Source organism: Helianthus annuus, chromosome 8 (genome assembly GCF_002127325.2).
Source record: "Helianthus annuus cultivar XRQ/B chromosome 8, HanXRQr2.0-SUNRISE, whole genome shotgun sequence".
Classification (NCBI taxonomy): Eukaryota; Viridiplantae; Streptophyta; class Magnoliopsida; order Asterales; family Asteraceae; genus Helianthus; species Helianthus annuus.
Genome location: NC_035440.2, coordinates 8,049,360 through 8,064,129, shown reverse-complemented (window position 1 = coordinate 8,064,129; position 14,770 = coordinate 8,049,360). Strand labels below are relative to the sequence as shown.

Below are 14,770 nucleotides of genomic sequence, written 5' to 3'. Positions count from 1 at the left end.
AACAGGAAATTGTAACATGCTAAACATAGAAAATGGAAATTAACGAACTAAAGGTGCAAGGACGCGACTTCTGAAGACACGCTTGGAGAACGTAGGAAAAGAATTGACACGTCTCACACCACCGCAGCCAGCGTTGTTAGCAACATCACTGATCAACAATCCACCAATAAAACTGGTTCCAAACCCATTACTAGAGCTAGAATGTCCATCCGCTGCACACGGTTGAGCATAAGCCGACGAGGATCTAACACCCTTACCACTCGAGGAACTTTTTTCCCCAAATTTATAGGAAAAACTTACAACACCTTTCACTTCACCATCCCGTCCTATCATATGATAACTCACATTCTGCGTAGTCTTCCCTTCGGGATCTACGCCTTCAAGAAGCTCTTTGATCGGCACACGAACTTCTCCCAAATTCTTATCAACCAACATTCTCGCGCCCTTGATCTTTACCACGAGGGTCAGGCGGTTCTGAAGGCTCGCGGCTTTGTTAAGGGTGAACTTCATGGGGAAATTCCACGTGGGGTCCGAACCACCTTCTTTGTGAATCGGGGTTTTGAACTTTTGAACCTTGCTGATCACTGTGCGGGAGTCGGAGATGGATGCAACGGCGTAAATACTCAGTTTGCCGGCCTTTGTTAAACCCTTTGCGGAGACGAGTGTGAGGTCTAGGGTTTTGTACTCCATGATTCAAAGCTTGGTGAACTGATATTCTTGAACTAATGGTGTGTTGTGATGATATGTTGGAGAAATTTGAAACACAAGTGACGGGATGGGGAAGTTTATATACAAAACTAACTAACTTGTAGTTTACGTATTCCTTCAAAATCGATACACCACGATCATATAAGATTTTGAATTATAAGATAAGTATTAATTAAAAGAATGATCATATAAGATTTTGAATTATAAGATAAGTATTAATTAAAAGAACGATCATATAAGATTTTGAATTATAAGATAAGCATTAATTAAAAGAATTAATCTTGGGTTTTTGATTTGAATTATAACCTTGCTACATGTAAAAAAAAATCATATAGTTGGTTGTATGTATTAACATTACTAAAAATCTACATGCTCCGATGGAAGGGTATTTTATTGCACTTATAATGTGACAACTTGTAATTCGAACCTACTTTGTGTAACGTTACGTGCTTATGTGAACCTTGTTGATTATATGAATGTTATGTTGATACGTGCTTTGTGTATGCATGTATGTATGTAATCGGCCCAAATACACCACTCACACCCGATCGCACAACCCATTCGGGCTTTACACTTGCACACGGATCGAGGGCAGCCCAAATGAGGGATTCGGCCCACCTCTCTTTACACGCATAACCGAGGTAGGAGGGGTGTATACTTCTCATTTGTTACATCAACACAACACACACAAAACCCTAGTTTTCTCTCATCCTCTCTCTCAAACCCGACGGCAAGCACACCCGTTCCATCGAGGACCCTTATTCGGATCACCTATCGCTACTTTCATCCGGACGTGGTTGACCACCCTATAGCTTGATTGACTTTCTGTGTATCTGCCGAGCAAACCAAGGTGAGTTCACATAGCCAAGGCATGGGATTCCCGGGTTGGGAATTGGGTTGGAAGATTTGAATTGGATAATTACTCGTACTTACGCTATTGCTAGACTATATACCATCGTCCTCAGGTTAGTCAGGACACTTACGTAAAACCTACGTAAATTAGTATCTACCACTGTCTCCCGGGTCGGGAGGACACTTACGTAAAACCTACGTAAACTCATACCTACTACTGTCTTCCGGGTCGGAAGGACACTTACGTAAAACCTACGTAAACCCCACGCGTACCACTGTCCTCGGGGAAGGGCACTCACGTAAAACCTACGTGACCTTGTACGTATTCCTGTTCTCGGGTTAAGAAGAACACTCATGGTTGCAAATAGTCTAGTAAGTATAAATATGGGAAGCCCCCCCCCCACTGGAAATAAATGTAATCATGGGAAACCCCCGCTAGTAATACATATAATCAGGGAAAACCCCCTCTAGTAGTACATACATACATGGGAAGCCCCCCACTAAATGAATATACGATTTGTTATTACGAACTTACTTACTGTGAACTCGCTCAACTAGTTGTTGACTCTCTGCTGCATGCCTTGCAGGACCTTAGGTACATATGGAGCTTGCACAGGGAGGAGCAGGTCGTTGTGGGACATGGATCGTGGATGCCATGTTAACGTTTAAACATTGAACTTATGATTTACATTGGATTTACATACTTATGCTTCCGCTACTCAAGTTACGTTTTGATAAACACCAATTATATTGTGATGGGTTGTTTTGATTAGTTTTAATTTTTAAATGCTATGTTCAATATGATTGGTGGCTTGATCCTGGTCATGTCACGCCTCCAAGCGGTGGTACTCCGCGTGTGGATTTTTGGGGGTGTGACAGATTGGTATCAGAGCCATTGGTTATAGAGAACTCGGTTTTAATAAGGGAAAACGTTTTTATTAAAACCAGACTATAACCAGAACAGTGCTCTCAACGATCCACAACGACGCTTCGCTCCACGTGCAAGACTCAACATCCTAGGTAATATGGTTTATGTTTATTACCTGCTTGCTAGAATCACATAGAACTTTGCTCGTAGTATGCTTGGATACACATAACTACTATTGCTTGAGAACACTTGTGTGCTTACTCTCTTCTGTCATCGCACTTTTCACGAACTTCTCTCTTACCTATGCTACTTTTACTATGAAGATCATGTCTGGACGTGTTAACATGACTCAAGCCCAGTTGACGGCTCTCATTAACGAACAAGTTGTTGCGGCACTTGCAGCCGCACAAGCAGGAGGTATATCCTGTAGTTATAACTCACACTAGGATCTTTAGATCCTACACTCCTAGACCAACTCTTGTGTTTAACTTTTCCCTATTCGTACACAATAGGTCAACACGCACAACAACCTGTCTGCACATTCAAGAACTTCATGGACTGTCGTCCAAGCACGTTTAGTGGCACAGAAGGAGCGGTTGGACTCCTCCATTGGTTCGAAAAGCTCGAGTTGGTATTCGAGATGTGTGAATGCCCTGAGGCTCGCAGGGTAAAGTACGCCACTGGCACGTTGGAAGGGATTGCGCTAACCTGGTGGAATGCGCAAGTACAGATTCTAGGGCTGGCGGCTGCTAACGCCACCCCTTGGAACGATTTCAAGGAATTGATAAAAAGGGAATACTGCACACGCGATGACATCCACAAGTTGGAAGTGGAGCTTTATCATTTGAAAATGACGGGGTTGGAAATCGAAGCTTACACGAAACGGTCGAACGAACTGGCCATCTTGTGTCCAACCATGGTGGACCCTCCGATCAAGCGCATTGAGTTGTACCTCAAGGGTCTAGCCTCAGAGATTCAGAGCCATGTGACATTGGCTAACCTCGACAACAACCAAGACATCCAGCGTCTTGCTCATCGCCTCACGGATCAGGCGGTGGAACAGAACAAGTTGCCCAAACGCATCAGTGCTACCACTTCAGCCGCTACTCCTACTACCCCCAGTGACAACAAAAGAAAGTGGGAAGGGGATTCTAGCAAAGGTTCAGCAACAGTTCAGTCTCAGGCTCAGCAACAGAAGACTGACCACTACCAGAGTCCTAGTCAGCAGCCTTCTGGTAGTCGTGGGCAGAGAAGATATCAGGGAAATCATCCAAAGTGTCACAACTGTAACAGGCACCACAGCGGCCAGTGCAACAAGGGTCGTTGCCAAAGGTGTCTCAAGATGGGCCACGAGGCCAAAGACTGTAGGAGCCCACGGCTTGCGAATCAGAACCAGCAACCGCAACTACCAGCTCCACAAAACCAGCAACAGCGAGGCAACAGGGGATGCTTTCAGTGTGGTGCTGAAGGCCATTTCAAGCGGGATTGCCCCCAGATAAACCAGAATCACAACAACAACAACAATCAAGGCAATGGTAACAACGGTGGGAACAATAATGGCAATGAAACTAGGGGTCGAGCTTTTGTGCTAGGTCGAGGTGACGCAAGGAACGATCCGAACGTAGTTATGGGTAAGTTTCTTCTTGACGACTTTTACGTTACTGTTTTGTTTGATTCGGGTGCGGATACAAGTTATATGTCTTTGAAAGTTAGCCAACTGTTAAAACGTGCACCAACTCTCCTAAACACCAAACACGTCGTAGAGTTAGCTAATGGTAAGAGTCTAGAGGCCACGCACATAGTTCAGGGTTGTAATCTTATCCTCGCGGGTCAGACTTTCTCGATCGATCTCATACCCATAGTTTTGGGTAGTTTCGATATCGTCATTGGTATGGACTGGTTATCCCACCATCACGCAGAGATCTTATGCAAGGAGAAGATAGTTCGCATTCCCCGTTCGGGTAAGCAACTTCTCAAAGTTCAAGGCGACAAGAGTGGTGCAGTGGTTGGCATCATCTCCTTCCTGAAGGCTCAGAAGTGTTTGCGTAAGGGCCACACTACCATTCTGGCACTTGTCACTGATGCATCAGCAAAGGAAAAGAAATTGGAAGATATTCCAGTAGTACGCGAATTTCCTCAAGTGTTTCCAGAGGATTTACCTGGTCTACCGCCTCAACGCCAGGTCGAGTTTCAAATCGAGCTAGCACCAGGAGCAGCACCGATAGCACGTGCACCGTATCGCTTAGCTCCAACTGAACTGGAAGAACTGTCAAAGCAACGACAAGAGCTCTTGGAAAAGGGCTTCATTCGTCCAAGCTCTTCGCCTTGGGGAGCGCCAGTGTTATTCGTGAAAAAGAAGGACAGTACCTTCAGGATGTGCATTGACTACCGTGAACTGAACAAGGTGACGGTGAAGAACCGTTATCCTTTTCCGTGCATAGATGACTTATTCGACCAGCTGCAAGGGTCGAGTTACTACTCCAAGATATACTTGAGGTCAGGTTACCATCAGCTGAGAGTCCGGGATGAGGACGTCTCCAAAACAGCATTCAGAACTCGCTACGGCCATTACGAGTTTCTAGTCATGCCATTTGGGCTAACGAACGCACCGGCAGTCTTTATGGACCTTATGAACAGGGTGTGCAAACCCTACTTAGACAAGTTTGTGATTGTATTCATTGACGACATTCTGATCTACTCCAAGAGTCAGGAGGAACACGAGCAGCACTTACGGCTTATCTTGGAACTCCTTCGAAAGGAGCAACTGTACGCCAAGTTTTCGAAATGCGACTTCTGGCTTCGCGAAGTCCACTTCCTAGGCCACGTGGTAAACAAGGATGGGATCCATGTTGATCCATCCAAGGTAGATTCGATCAGGAACTGGCCTGCACCGCGTACACCAACGGAAATACGCCAATTCTTGGGTTTGGCGGGTTATTACAGACGATTCATTGAAGATTTCTCAAAGATTGCACAGCCGCTTACACTACTGACACAGAAGGGTGTCACCTACCGTTGGGGTAATACTCAGGAAACCGCTTTTCAGCACTTAAAGGATAGACTTTGCAGTGCACCTATCCTCTCATTGCCAGAGGGCACGGACGATTTCGTGGTTTATTGTGATGCATCCATTCAGGGGCTTGGATGTGTGTTAATGCAGCATGACAAGGTCATTGCTTATGCTTCGCGCCAACTCAAGGTTCATGAACGGAACTACACGACGCACGATTTAGAGCTGGGAGCTGTTGTTTTCGCGCTCAAGATATGGCGACACTACCTGTACGGTACCAAGTGCACTATCTACACCGATCACAGGAGTCTCGAGCATATCTTCAAGCAGAAGGAATTAAACATGCGCCAACGGCGATGGGTTGAACTACTGAACGATTACGAATGCGCTATCAAGTACCATCCAGGCAAAGCCAATGTTGTGGCTGACGCTCTCAGTCGAAAAGATACTACACCTAAGCGCGTACGAGCATTGCAGCTCACCATTCAGTCCAGTCTTCCCACACAAATACGAGATGCTCAGGTAGAAGCATTGAAACCAGAAAACGTAAGGGCTGAAACCTTACGTGGCTCGAGGCAACGATTGGAACAGAAGGAAGACGGCGCCTACTATGTAACAGGGCGTATTTGGGTCCCACTATATGGCGGCTTACGAGAACTTGTGATGGATGAAGCACACAAGTCTCGCTACTTGGTACATCCTGGTTCGGATAAGATGTACCACGATATCAAGACTACGTATTGGTGGCCTAGCATGAAGGCCCACATTGCCACTTATGTCGGAAAATGCTTGACCTGTGCGAAAGTCAAGGCAAAGTATCAGAAACCAGCAGGCTTACTTCAGCAACCAAAGATACCACAGTGGAAATGGGAGGAAATTTCCATGGATTTCGTTACTGGCCTGCCTAGATCCCAGCGTAGGAACGATACAATTTGGGTGATCGTGGATCGACTCACCAAGTCTGCTCATTTCCTGGCAATCAAAGAAACAGACAAGTTTTCCACACTAGCAGACATATACTTGAAAGAAGTTGTTTCGAGGCATGGAGTGTCAACCTCTATTATTTCGGATCGGGATGCACGATTCACTTCAGAACTGTGGCAAGCGATGCACAAATCTTTTGGCTCTCGATTAGACATGAGCACGGCTTACCACCCTCAGACGGATGGGCAGTCTGAGCGCACAATTCAAACCCTAGAAGACATGCTTCGGGCATGTGTTATTGATTTCGGCAACAGCTGGGAAAAACATCTTCCTTTGGTGGAATTTTCATACAACAACAGTGACCACACCAGCATACAAGCCGCTACATTCGAGGCATTGTACGGACGTAAATGCCGGTCACCTCTCTGTTGGGCAGAGGTGGGGGATAGTCAGATTACAGGTCCAGAAATGGTAGTTGACGCTACTGAACGAATTGCACAGATACGACAACGCATGGCGGCAGCTCGCGACCGTCAGAAAAGCTACGCTGATAAACGCAGAAAACCGCTCGAGTTCCAAGTTGGGGATCGAGTGCTACTCAAAGTCTCACCCTGGAAGGGTGTGGTTCGTTTTGGCAAACGGGGCAAGCTCAATCCGCGGTATGTCGGACCGTTCGAGATCATAGAAAGAATAGGCAAAGTGGCCTACAGACTAAACCTACCAGCTGAACTCGGTGCAGTTCACAACGTTTTTCATGTGTCGAATCTGAAGAAGTGCCTGTCAGATGAGACCCTCATAGTTCCTCTGAAGGAACTCACTATCGACGAGCAGTTGCGATTCGTCGAGGAACCAGTAGAAATCACGGACCGGGATGTTAAGGTCCTTAAGAACAAGAGAATCCCTCTTGTTCGAGTTCGCTGGAATCCTGTCGTGGCCCAGAGTTCACCTGGGAACGCGAAGATCAGATGAAAGAAAAGTACCCCCAATTGTTCGCGAACAGTACAACCACTACTGAGGCTGAAGCTACCACGGAATTTCGGGACGAAATTCCAGATCAACGGGGGGAGGATGTGACACCCCAGGAAAACCATGCAACTTAACTAGCTTCCTTAGTGAGTACGTACCAAATTTCGGGACGAAATTTCTTTTAAGTTGGGGATAATATGACAACTTGTAATTCGAACCTACTTTGTGTAACGTTACGTGCTTATGTGAACCTTGTTGATTATATGAATGTTATGTTGATACGTGCTTTGTGTATGTATGTATGTAATCGGCCCAAATACACCACTCACACCCGATCGCACAACGCATTCGGGCTTTACACTTGCACACGGATCGAGGGCAGCCCAAATGAGGGATTCGGCCCACCTCTCTTTACACGCATAACCGAGGTAGGAGGGGTGTATACTTCTCATTTGTTACATCAACACAACACACACAAAACCCTAGTTTTCTCTCATCCTCTCTCTCAAACCCGACGGCAAGCACACCCGTTCCATCGAGGACCCTTGTTCGGATCACCTATCGCTACTTTCATCCGGACGTGGTTGACCACCCTATAGCTTGATTGACTTTCTGTGTATCTGCCGAGCAAACCAAGGTGAGTTCACACAGCCAAGGCATGGGATTCCCGGGTTAGGAATTGGGTTGGAAGATTTGAATTGGATAATTACTCGTACTTACGCTATTGCTAGACTATATACCATCGTCCTCAGGTTAGTCAGGACACTTACGTAAAACCTACGTAAATTAGTATCTACCACTGTCTCCCGGGTCGGGAGGACACTTACGTAAAACCTACGTAAACTCATACCTACTACTGTCTTCCGGGTCGGAAGGACACTTACGTAAAACCTACGTAAACCCCACGCGTACCACTGTCCTCGGGGAAGGGCACTCACGTAAAACCTACGTGACCTTGTACGTATTCCTGTTCTCGGGTTAAGAAGAACACTCATGGTTGCAAATAGTCTAGTAAGTATAAATATGGGAAGCCCCCCCCCCCCACTGGAAATAAATGTAATCATGGGAAACCCCCGCTAGTAATACATATAATCAGGGAAAACCCCCTCTAGTAGTACATACATACATGGGAAGCCCCCCACTAAATGAATATACGATTTGTTATTACGAACTTACTTACTGTGAACTCGCTCAACTAGTTGTTGACTCTCTGCTGCATGCCTTGCAGGACCTTAGGTACATATGGAGCTTGCACAGGGAGGAGCAGGTCGTTGTGGGACATGGATCGTGGATGCCATGTTAACGTTTAAACATTGAACTTATGATTTACATTGGATTTACATACTTATGCTTCCGCTACTCAAGTTACGTTTTGATAAACACCAATTATATTGTGATGGGTTGTTTTGATTAGTTTTAATTTTTAAATGCTATGTTCAATATGATTGGTGGCTTGATCCTGGTCATGTCACGCCTCCAAGCGGTGGTACTCCGCGTGTGGATTTTTGGGGGTGTGACATATAATTTACATCTCGAGTGAACTAATATACTTTAGTACTTAATCATGTTCGTATTATATAATTTACATGTTCGTACTTGATCATTTCCAAAGAGATAAATTCGATTACCAAGAATGGCCAAAACATGAAAACTACCTCTTGGTTTGGAGTAAATTCAAGATTGTATTTACAAAGCACACTAAACTTATTCAATTTAACAGTCATGTTTCACAAGGATTTCGTATATATCCATTAGTGCCTTCTATAAAAAAAAAACAGTTGGACGACACGAGATATGAAAAACTAATTATATAGTATTATAGATTTTTCGAATAATTTGTATTTCTTAAATAAAAAGATAAAGTTAATAAAGATATAAACTTTTACATCCTATTTTTTTTATAAAAACTGTTTTATAAAAATATGATTTTTTAAATATTTATAAAAATGAAATTTAACATTAGTTAAAGGTGTTTAAAACGTACCTACAAGTCACCTACTATTTTTTACTTTTTCAAAAATGAAAATTTTAAAATTAAAGTTTATTGGATGAGTATGATGTGGATATTTAAAAAAGTTATGGACTTTAAACAATAAAATTATAAACTTTATCATTTCACCAACAAAATAAACTTACTTTATAACGATAGCAACTTATTTTTTATTTTTTGTCATTTGTTTAGTATTTTTTATTAACAAAAGAATCTTTACATGTTTAAAACAGTTTTTCTATACTTTATTTATTATTAATTTTTATAACAAAACAAAACTTTGATATTTAGTAGATAGAAGATAAACTATGTTCCAAAATTTTAGGAATTATTTAATACTAATTTACGGATTAGTAGATAGATAGTAAACTATATCCCAAAATTTTAGGAATTATTTAAGACTAATTTACGATATTTAGTAAATAAATAGTAAACTATGTCCCAAAATTTTAGGAATTATAAGTCAACTAATAAAAAAAAATAATTATTGCAGTTATTCTTGGATATTAATCTAATAATTTGTATTTTTTAATTAAAAAGTAATAAAGTAATAAACTTTAAAGCTAAACTAAAAAACTGAACTTACTATGATATAAAGTTAATAAAAAAATAATTATTTTATAAACATTTTTATAACAAGTAATATAAATAAAATACTCCAGAAATTTACAATCTTTAATAGATAAATTCTAAACTGGGTTCCAAATTTTTAGGAATTATAAGTTCAACTATATTGTTATAGATAATATTAGTCAGTTCAAAAATAATTATTTGCCAACTTGACTAGATACATAGTAGTAGATTGTGTTGCATATTTTTAGGGATTATTAGTTAAAAGTAGACTCATATAGATAAGATTAGTTAGGAACTAAAAATTTGAACTTAGTATGATATAAAGTTAATAAAGATATAAACTCTTATCATCCTATTTTTTATAAAAACAGTTTATGAAATCTTATAAAAATATAAATTTTTTATATTTGTAAAAACCCGAAATTTAACAATTTAAGTTAAAGCTCTAAAACGTACTTACGAGTCAAATACTATTTTTTATTTTTATAAAAACGAAAATTTTAAACTTAAAGTTTATTGGATGAGTACTATGTGGATATTTATAAAAAGTTATGAACTTTAAAGAATAAAATTATACTTTATAATTTAACCAATAAAATAAACAAACTTTACAATTATAACAATTTATCTTTTATTTTTTGTCTTTTGATTATTAATTTTTATAGAAAAAAAAATATTTTTTGTCTTTTGGTTATTATTTTTTATAAAAGAACAAAACTTTTACATATGTGTAAACTTATGACATATATCCACCACAATAATGTTATCATAAATATTATACGAATAAGAAAACTACCAGAAACGAGTTTTGCAATGCAAAGTGTCGCCCCCGCCGCATCGCGCGGGCACCCTACTAGTTAAATACAATACAAAAAGTATTTTATAAAAAAAAATTAGCACAAAAGATCTAGTACAAAAAAATGTAGCACAGAAAATCCAGTACAAAAAATCCAGCTTAAAAAAAATCTAGTAAAAAATCAACACACAAAATCTAGTAAAAGATGTAGCACAAAAATGTAGTTCAAAAAATCCAGCACAAAAAAGTTATACAACATGAAAATTTAAGACAATTTTTTGGGGTTTTTTGTTTCATATTTTATATAGCAATATTGTGCTCAAATTAAATATAAAAATCCTCGATTTTATAGTGCATTTAAAAAAAATAATGTCGTATGAAAAAGCTAAAAACGTTTAAAAAATAAGAGATGAATAGGCATGTGCCTTGCATGTGAGAGAAAAAATTATCCAATAGGCTTTTATAAAAATACATTTACACCCATCTTTTTTTGTTCATACACTTTCATCTTTTCATCTAACCATTGATTTGAAAAATGAAATGTCAAGATTGCTTCTTATCCAATTAGGCAAAATTAATTTTTCATTTGATCTTATCCAGAATTAATATATACAGAGAAATATATACATATATAATCTTTCTATACTAATAAACAAAAATCATTTTTGGACACGTGTCATTCTCTGGTTATTTCTCACCCTTAGTTTTTTATTTATCTCTTTTATTAAATAATAATAATATTAAATATCAATTTAACTAAATCTATTTATCTCTTTTGTTTAATTGATTTTTTTAACTCTAAAGTTTCAATCTTTGGCAATTTAAGTCTAAAGTTTCGATCTTTGGTATTTTAACCCCTTTGATTAATTTGATTTTTCACTTCTAATTCAAAAGTTTTCATCTTTTGCAATTTAACCCTTTAATTTTCTTTTACTTTCAATTCAAAGCTTTTCACCTTTTACAATTTAATCTCAACATTTTTTTTTACTGATGAAACAATGGTTAACCGGGCAGGGTTAACACACTGGTCTCGTCAAGAAGGGTTAATCCCTTCCTCTCGAGGATCGCTGGCTGGATCACCGGTGGTTGATCTCCTGCACAAGGAAACAAGCCGTGACTCGTAACAAGGAGGATGGGGTGGGGGTGCTCCTTGTTACCACTCTCCGGCGTGAGAATCAGTAGTTTGCTTGGGAAGCAAAGTAAGATAGTAGTAGTAGTGAGAGAGTTGTGAAGAGATACCTCAAACCTGGTTTGGGGTTGGTATTTATAGCCGAGGAGTGAAGGAGGATGATGATGGATGGACTGACGACGTGCTGCACCTTTGCAGGTGTGTCAGGCTTGTCGGTTGTGGAGGTTACGCCACGTCAGTCCATTGCTTACGTGGCTCTGACAGGTAACTGCCATTGGTGCCACTTGCACTGTGGTGTCAGTCCCACTTGTTGAATGCATAGGATGCGGTGCAAGCCGCATCGCTACGTGCGGTAACATTTGAAGTTACCGCGTCTCCTACTTGTGATCAAGGAATACGCGAGATGCGGTGCTAGCCGCATCGTCGTCCGCAGAGACTATTTGCCTGCATCCCTTGTCGTGACGAAAATGCCCATATGGTGCGGTGTCAGCCGCACCGTTACGTTCATCTTCTTCTATGCCTAAGGTAAGGCTTTCTTGTATTGATAGAAGTGTTCACTGGATGAGGTGCGATGGCGCATCGCTGTGAATACTTCCGTTTTCATACACCAGATGTGATGCTATGTCGCATCACTCTACCGTTCTCATGTTCCATGTAAGTCCTCCTTCGTTACTAGATAGATTGGATTCAACCTTTGTGCCGACGCGTTCTCGCATGGGCACAAGTAGGTTGTTAGCTAGTGGGGGTTTTGATAAGGGTAATGGTCACTCGCGGTCGATGCTGACGCGAGATCTGGGACCATACCCCTTCAAGTCCCCCCAGTCTAGTGTTGCTGCCACATACAAGTTGTATGTGGGAGGAGTACTGGACTATGGTGTTTGGAAGGTAGTTTGGAGTCTGGAGAAGATCCTAGACCATGTGTGGTCTTTTCTGTGTGTAAATCAAGCTGGAGGTCTGGAAGGGTCATCTGACGCCTCTTCCGTATCGGTGAAGGAATCTCGTCTGATGCGAAATTCTCAGCCGATTTATGTCACCAGGTGGCTTGCCACCTGTTGTTGTGCCGAAAGTCTCTTGGAGACTTTGTTAGTAATGCTGCACAAACTTCGAACCAACCTCTGAGATGGTGGTTTGAAGGTATGCAGAGGTTTCCCACTTCTGAAAGGTGGTCTATTCTTCAAACCAATTGTTGAATTGGTGCATGAAGAAGAAAAGAAATTTTTTTTGATCAATCTCTGAGATCTGGATCAAAAGTAGTTGATGCTTGTAAGTGCTTTTCTCGAGCGCTATGTTCAGCATCTAGTCATGAGATGACGATCCCTTTTTTGTTGGGTTTTCGTGTTTGTCGTCATAGCTCTCTAGTAACCGCACGTCCTTTGCGGTTACCTCGTTGCGTCATTGTTGGCCATGTTTGGTCGAACAATGTAGATTTGTACTATGGGTAAATAAACATGGTCATAGGCAAGGGTATGCCCACCATTGTTTATTCTATGCGGCCCATAGGCGGGCAAACAAAGTCATAAGCAGACTTGTTACCGCTGTTCGGACGCTTGCTGTTCGACAAGGGCTCGTTTAGATCGCGTATCTGCGTTCGTTTTGGAGCCACTTACCTTCCCGCTCCAATACCGAGTTTGCCTTGAAGTAGCTTCGCTCGGTGATGTGGAGTTACGTTGGCTCTTCCGTAGCAACCAGTCTGCGGAAGCTATGGTTATGTCCGCAGCTACTCATGAGTGTCTGCGGTGTTGCATTCCCATATTCGCTCGAAGCGGGTGTGTTGCTTGGATGTAGCTCTTGAAGGTTCAGGAGACAGGGTTGCTGATGTGCGTTCGCGTACATTCCCTTCCTTCCTTTTGTTAAAGAAGGTGTTCGTGTACCTCTGCGGTTGTGAACCGGACAGGAGGGATTTGAAGCTTGAAGAGAATGAAGGCAATGCGGTTTACCTGTGTCTGAGATGCGGTTCAGTCCAACGGACAACGCTGGTTCTGAGCATCTGACACACCTGAACGGGCTCGTGTGTGTCATGTCCGCATATTCCACGTGTGCTCGTGGGTAGTGCGGATAGGTATTATACCCCCTTACAGTGTAGAGATATATATTTTTACCTATTTTTAGGGGTATGTTAAAAAACGACATGCGGTATGGGTTATGGTGCGGTATACCAGAGAAACCGCATGCCGCTTATAATTGGATAATGTAGTCGCTTTTTGTTGCATACGTGGCTGATCTCACGTGTGAGTTGGTGAGATCTTCCTGGCATGTGCTGAAATGAAAGGACGTTTGCACTGCCCGAGGCATTAAATGCACTGTAGCAAAGAGTGTAAACGTCTCTTTTGTCAGGCGCGTGGGCGGCCACGCGCGCGTGATAACCGTCAGCGAAAACGGCGCTTGACACGTGGTGTCATACGATTCGCTCTTTTTGAACGTGATGATTTGTTTTCTCCCTCCGCATTTATTGCGATGGGTATATAAGGGGAAACCGTTCGTGGTTTCCCCTCACTTGTTCGAAATTTCAAAAATTTGCCGGTGAGAGAAACCTTGTTCTTTGTCTTCTCCGACGATATCTCTTGAAGTTCCGGTGAGGTTTTTAGTTTTTCTACTCACGTTCTTTCATATCTTTGATATTTTCTGATGGCTGAACCATCAAATCCACACAATGTGGAGGGTGAAAACCCAGAGCCATCTTCGCCGGTGGCGGCGGAGGAGGAGGAAGAGGGAGCTGCCGGTGGTGGTTTACCGGCGTTAAAGTGGACCAGGAAAAGCTTTGATCGTCTAATGCTTGACGTTCAAATGCCCTCTGAATATGGGGCAGTCTACCCATCTGAAGGTGACACCGGTGCCGACGCTCCGGCCGGTTACGTGACCATGTGGTCGGACTTTTTTAGTGACTGCAATCTCCGGTTACCTCTGACCGTTTTTGTTGTCGAGGTTTTGGAGTGGTACAAGGTCCATATATCTCA

At 41.8% G+C, this 14,770-nt stretch overlaps 1 protein-coding gene across 1 annotated transcript; it reads right to left on the bottom strand.

Moving 5' to 3' along the window:
- Window positions 1-39: 39 nt before the first annotated feature.
- LOC110869493 (protein SRC2) lies at window positions 40-690 on the bottom strand. Its single transcript, XM_022118742.2, has one exon. The coding sequence runs from the start codon at window positions 688-690 to the stop codon at window positions 40-42; it is 651 nt and encodes a 216-aa protein (XP_021974434.1).
- Window positions 691-14,770: the final 14,080 nt, after the last annotated feature.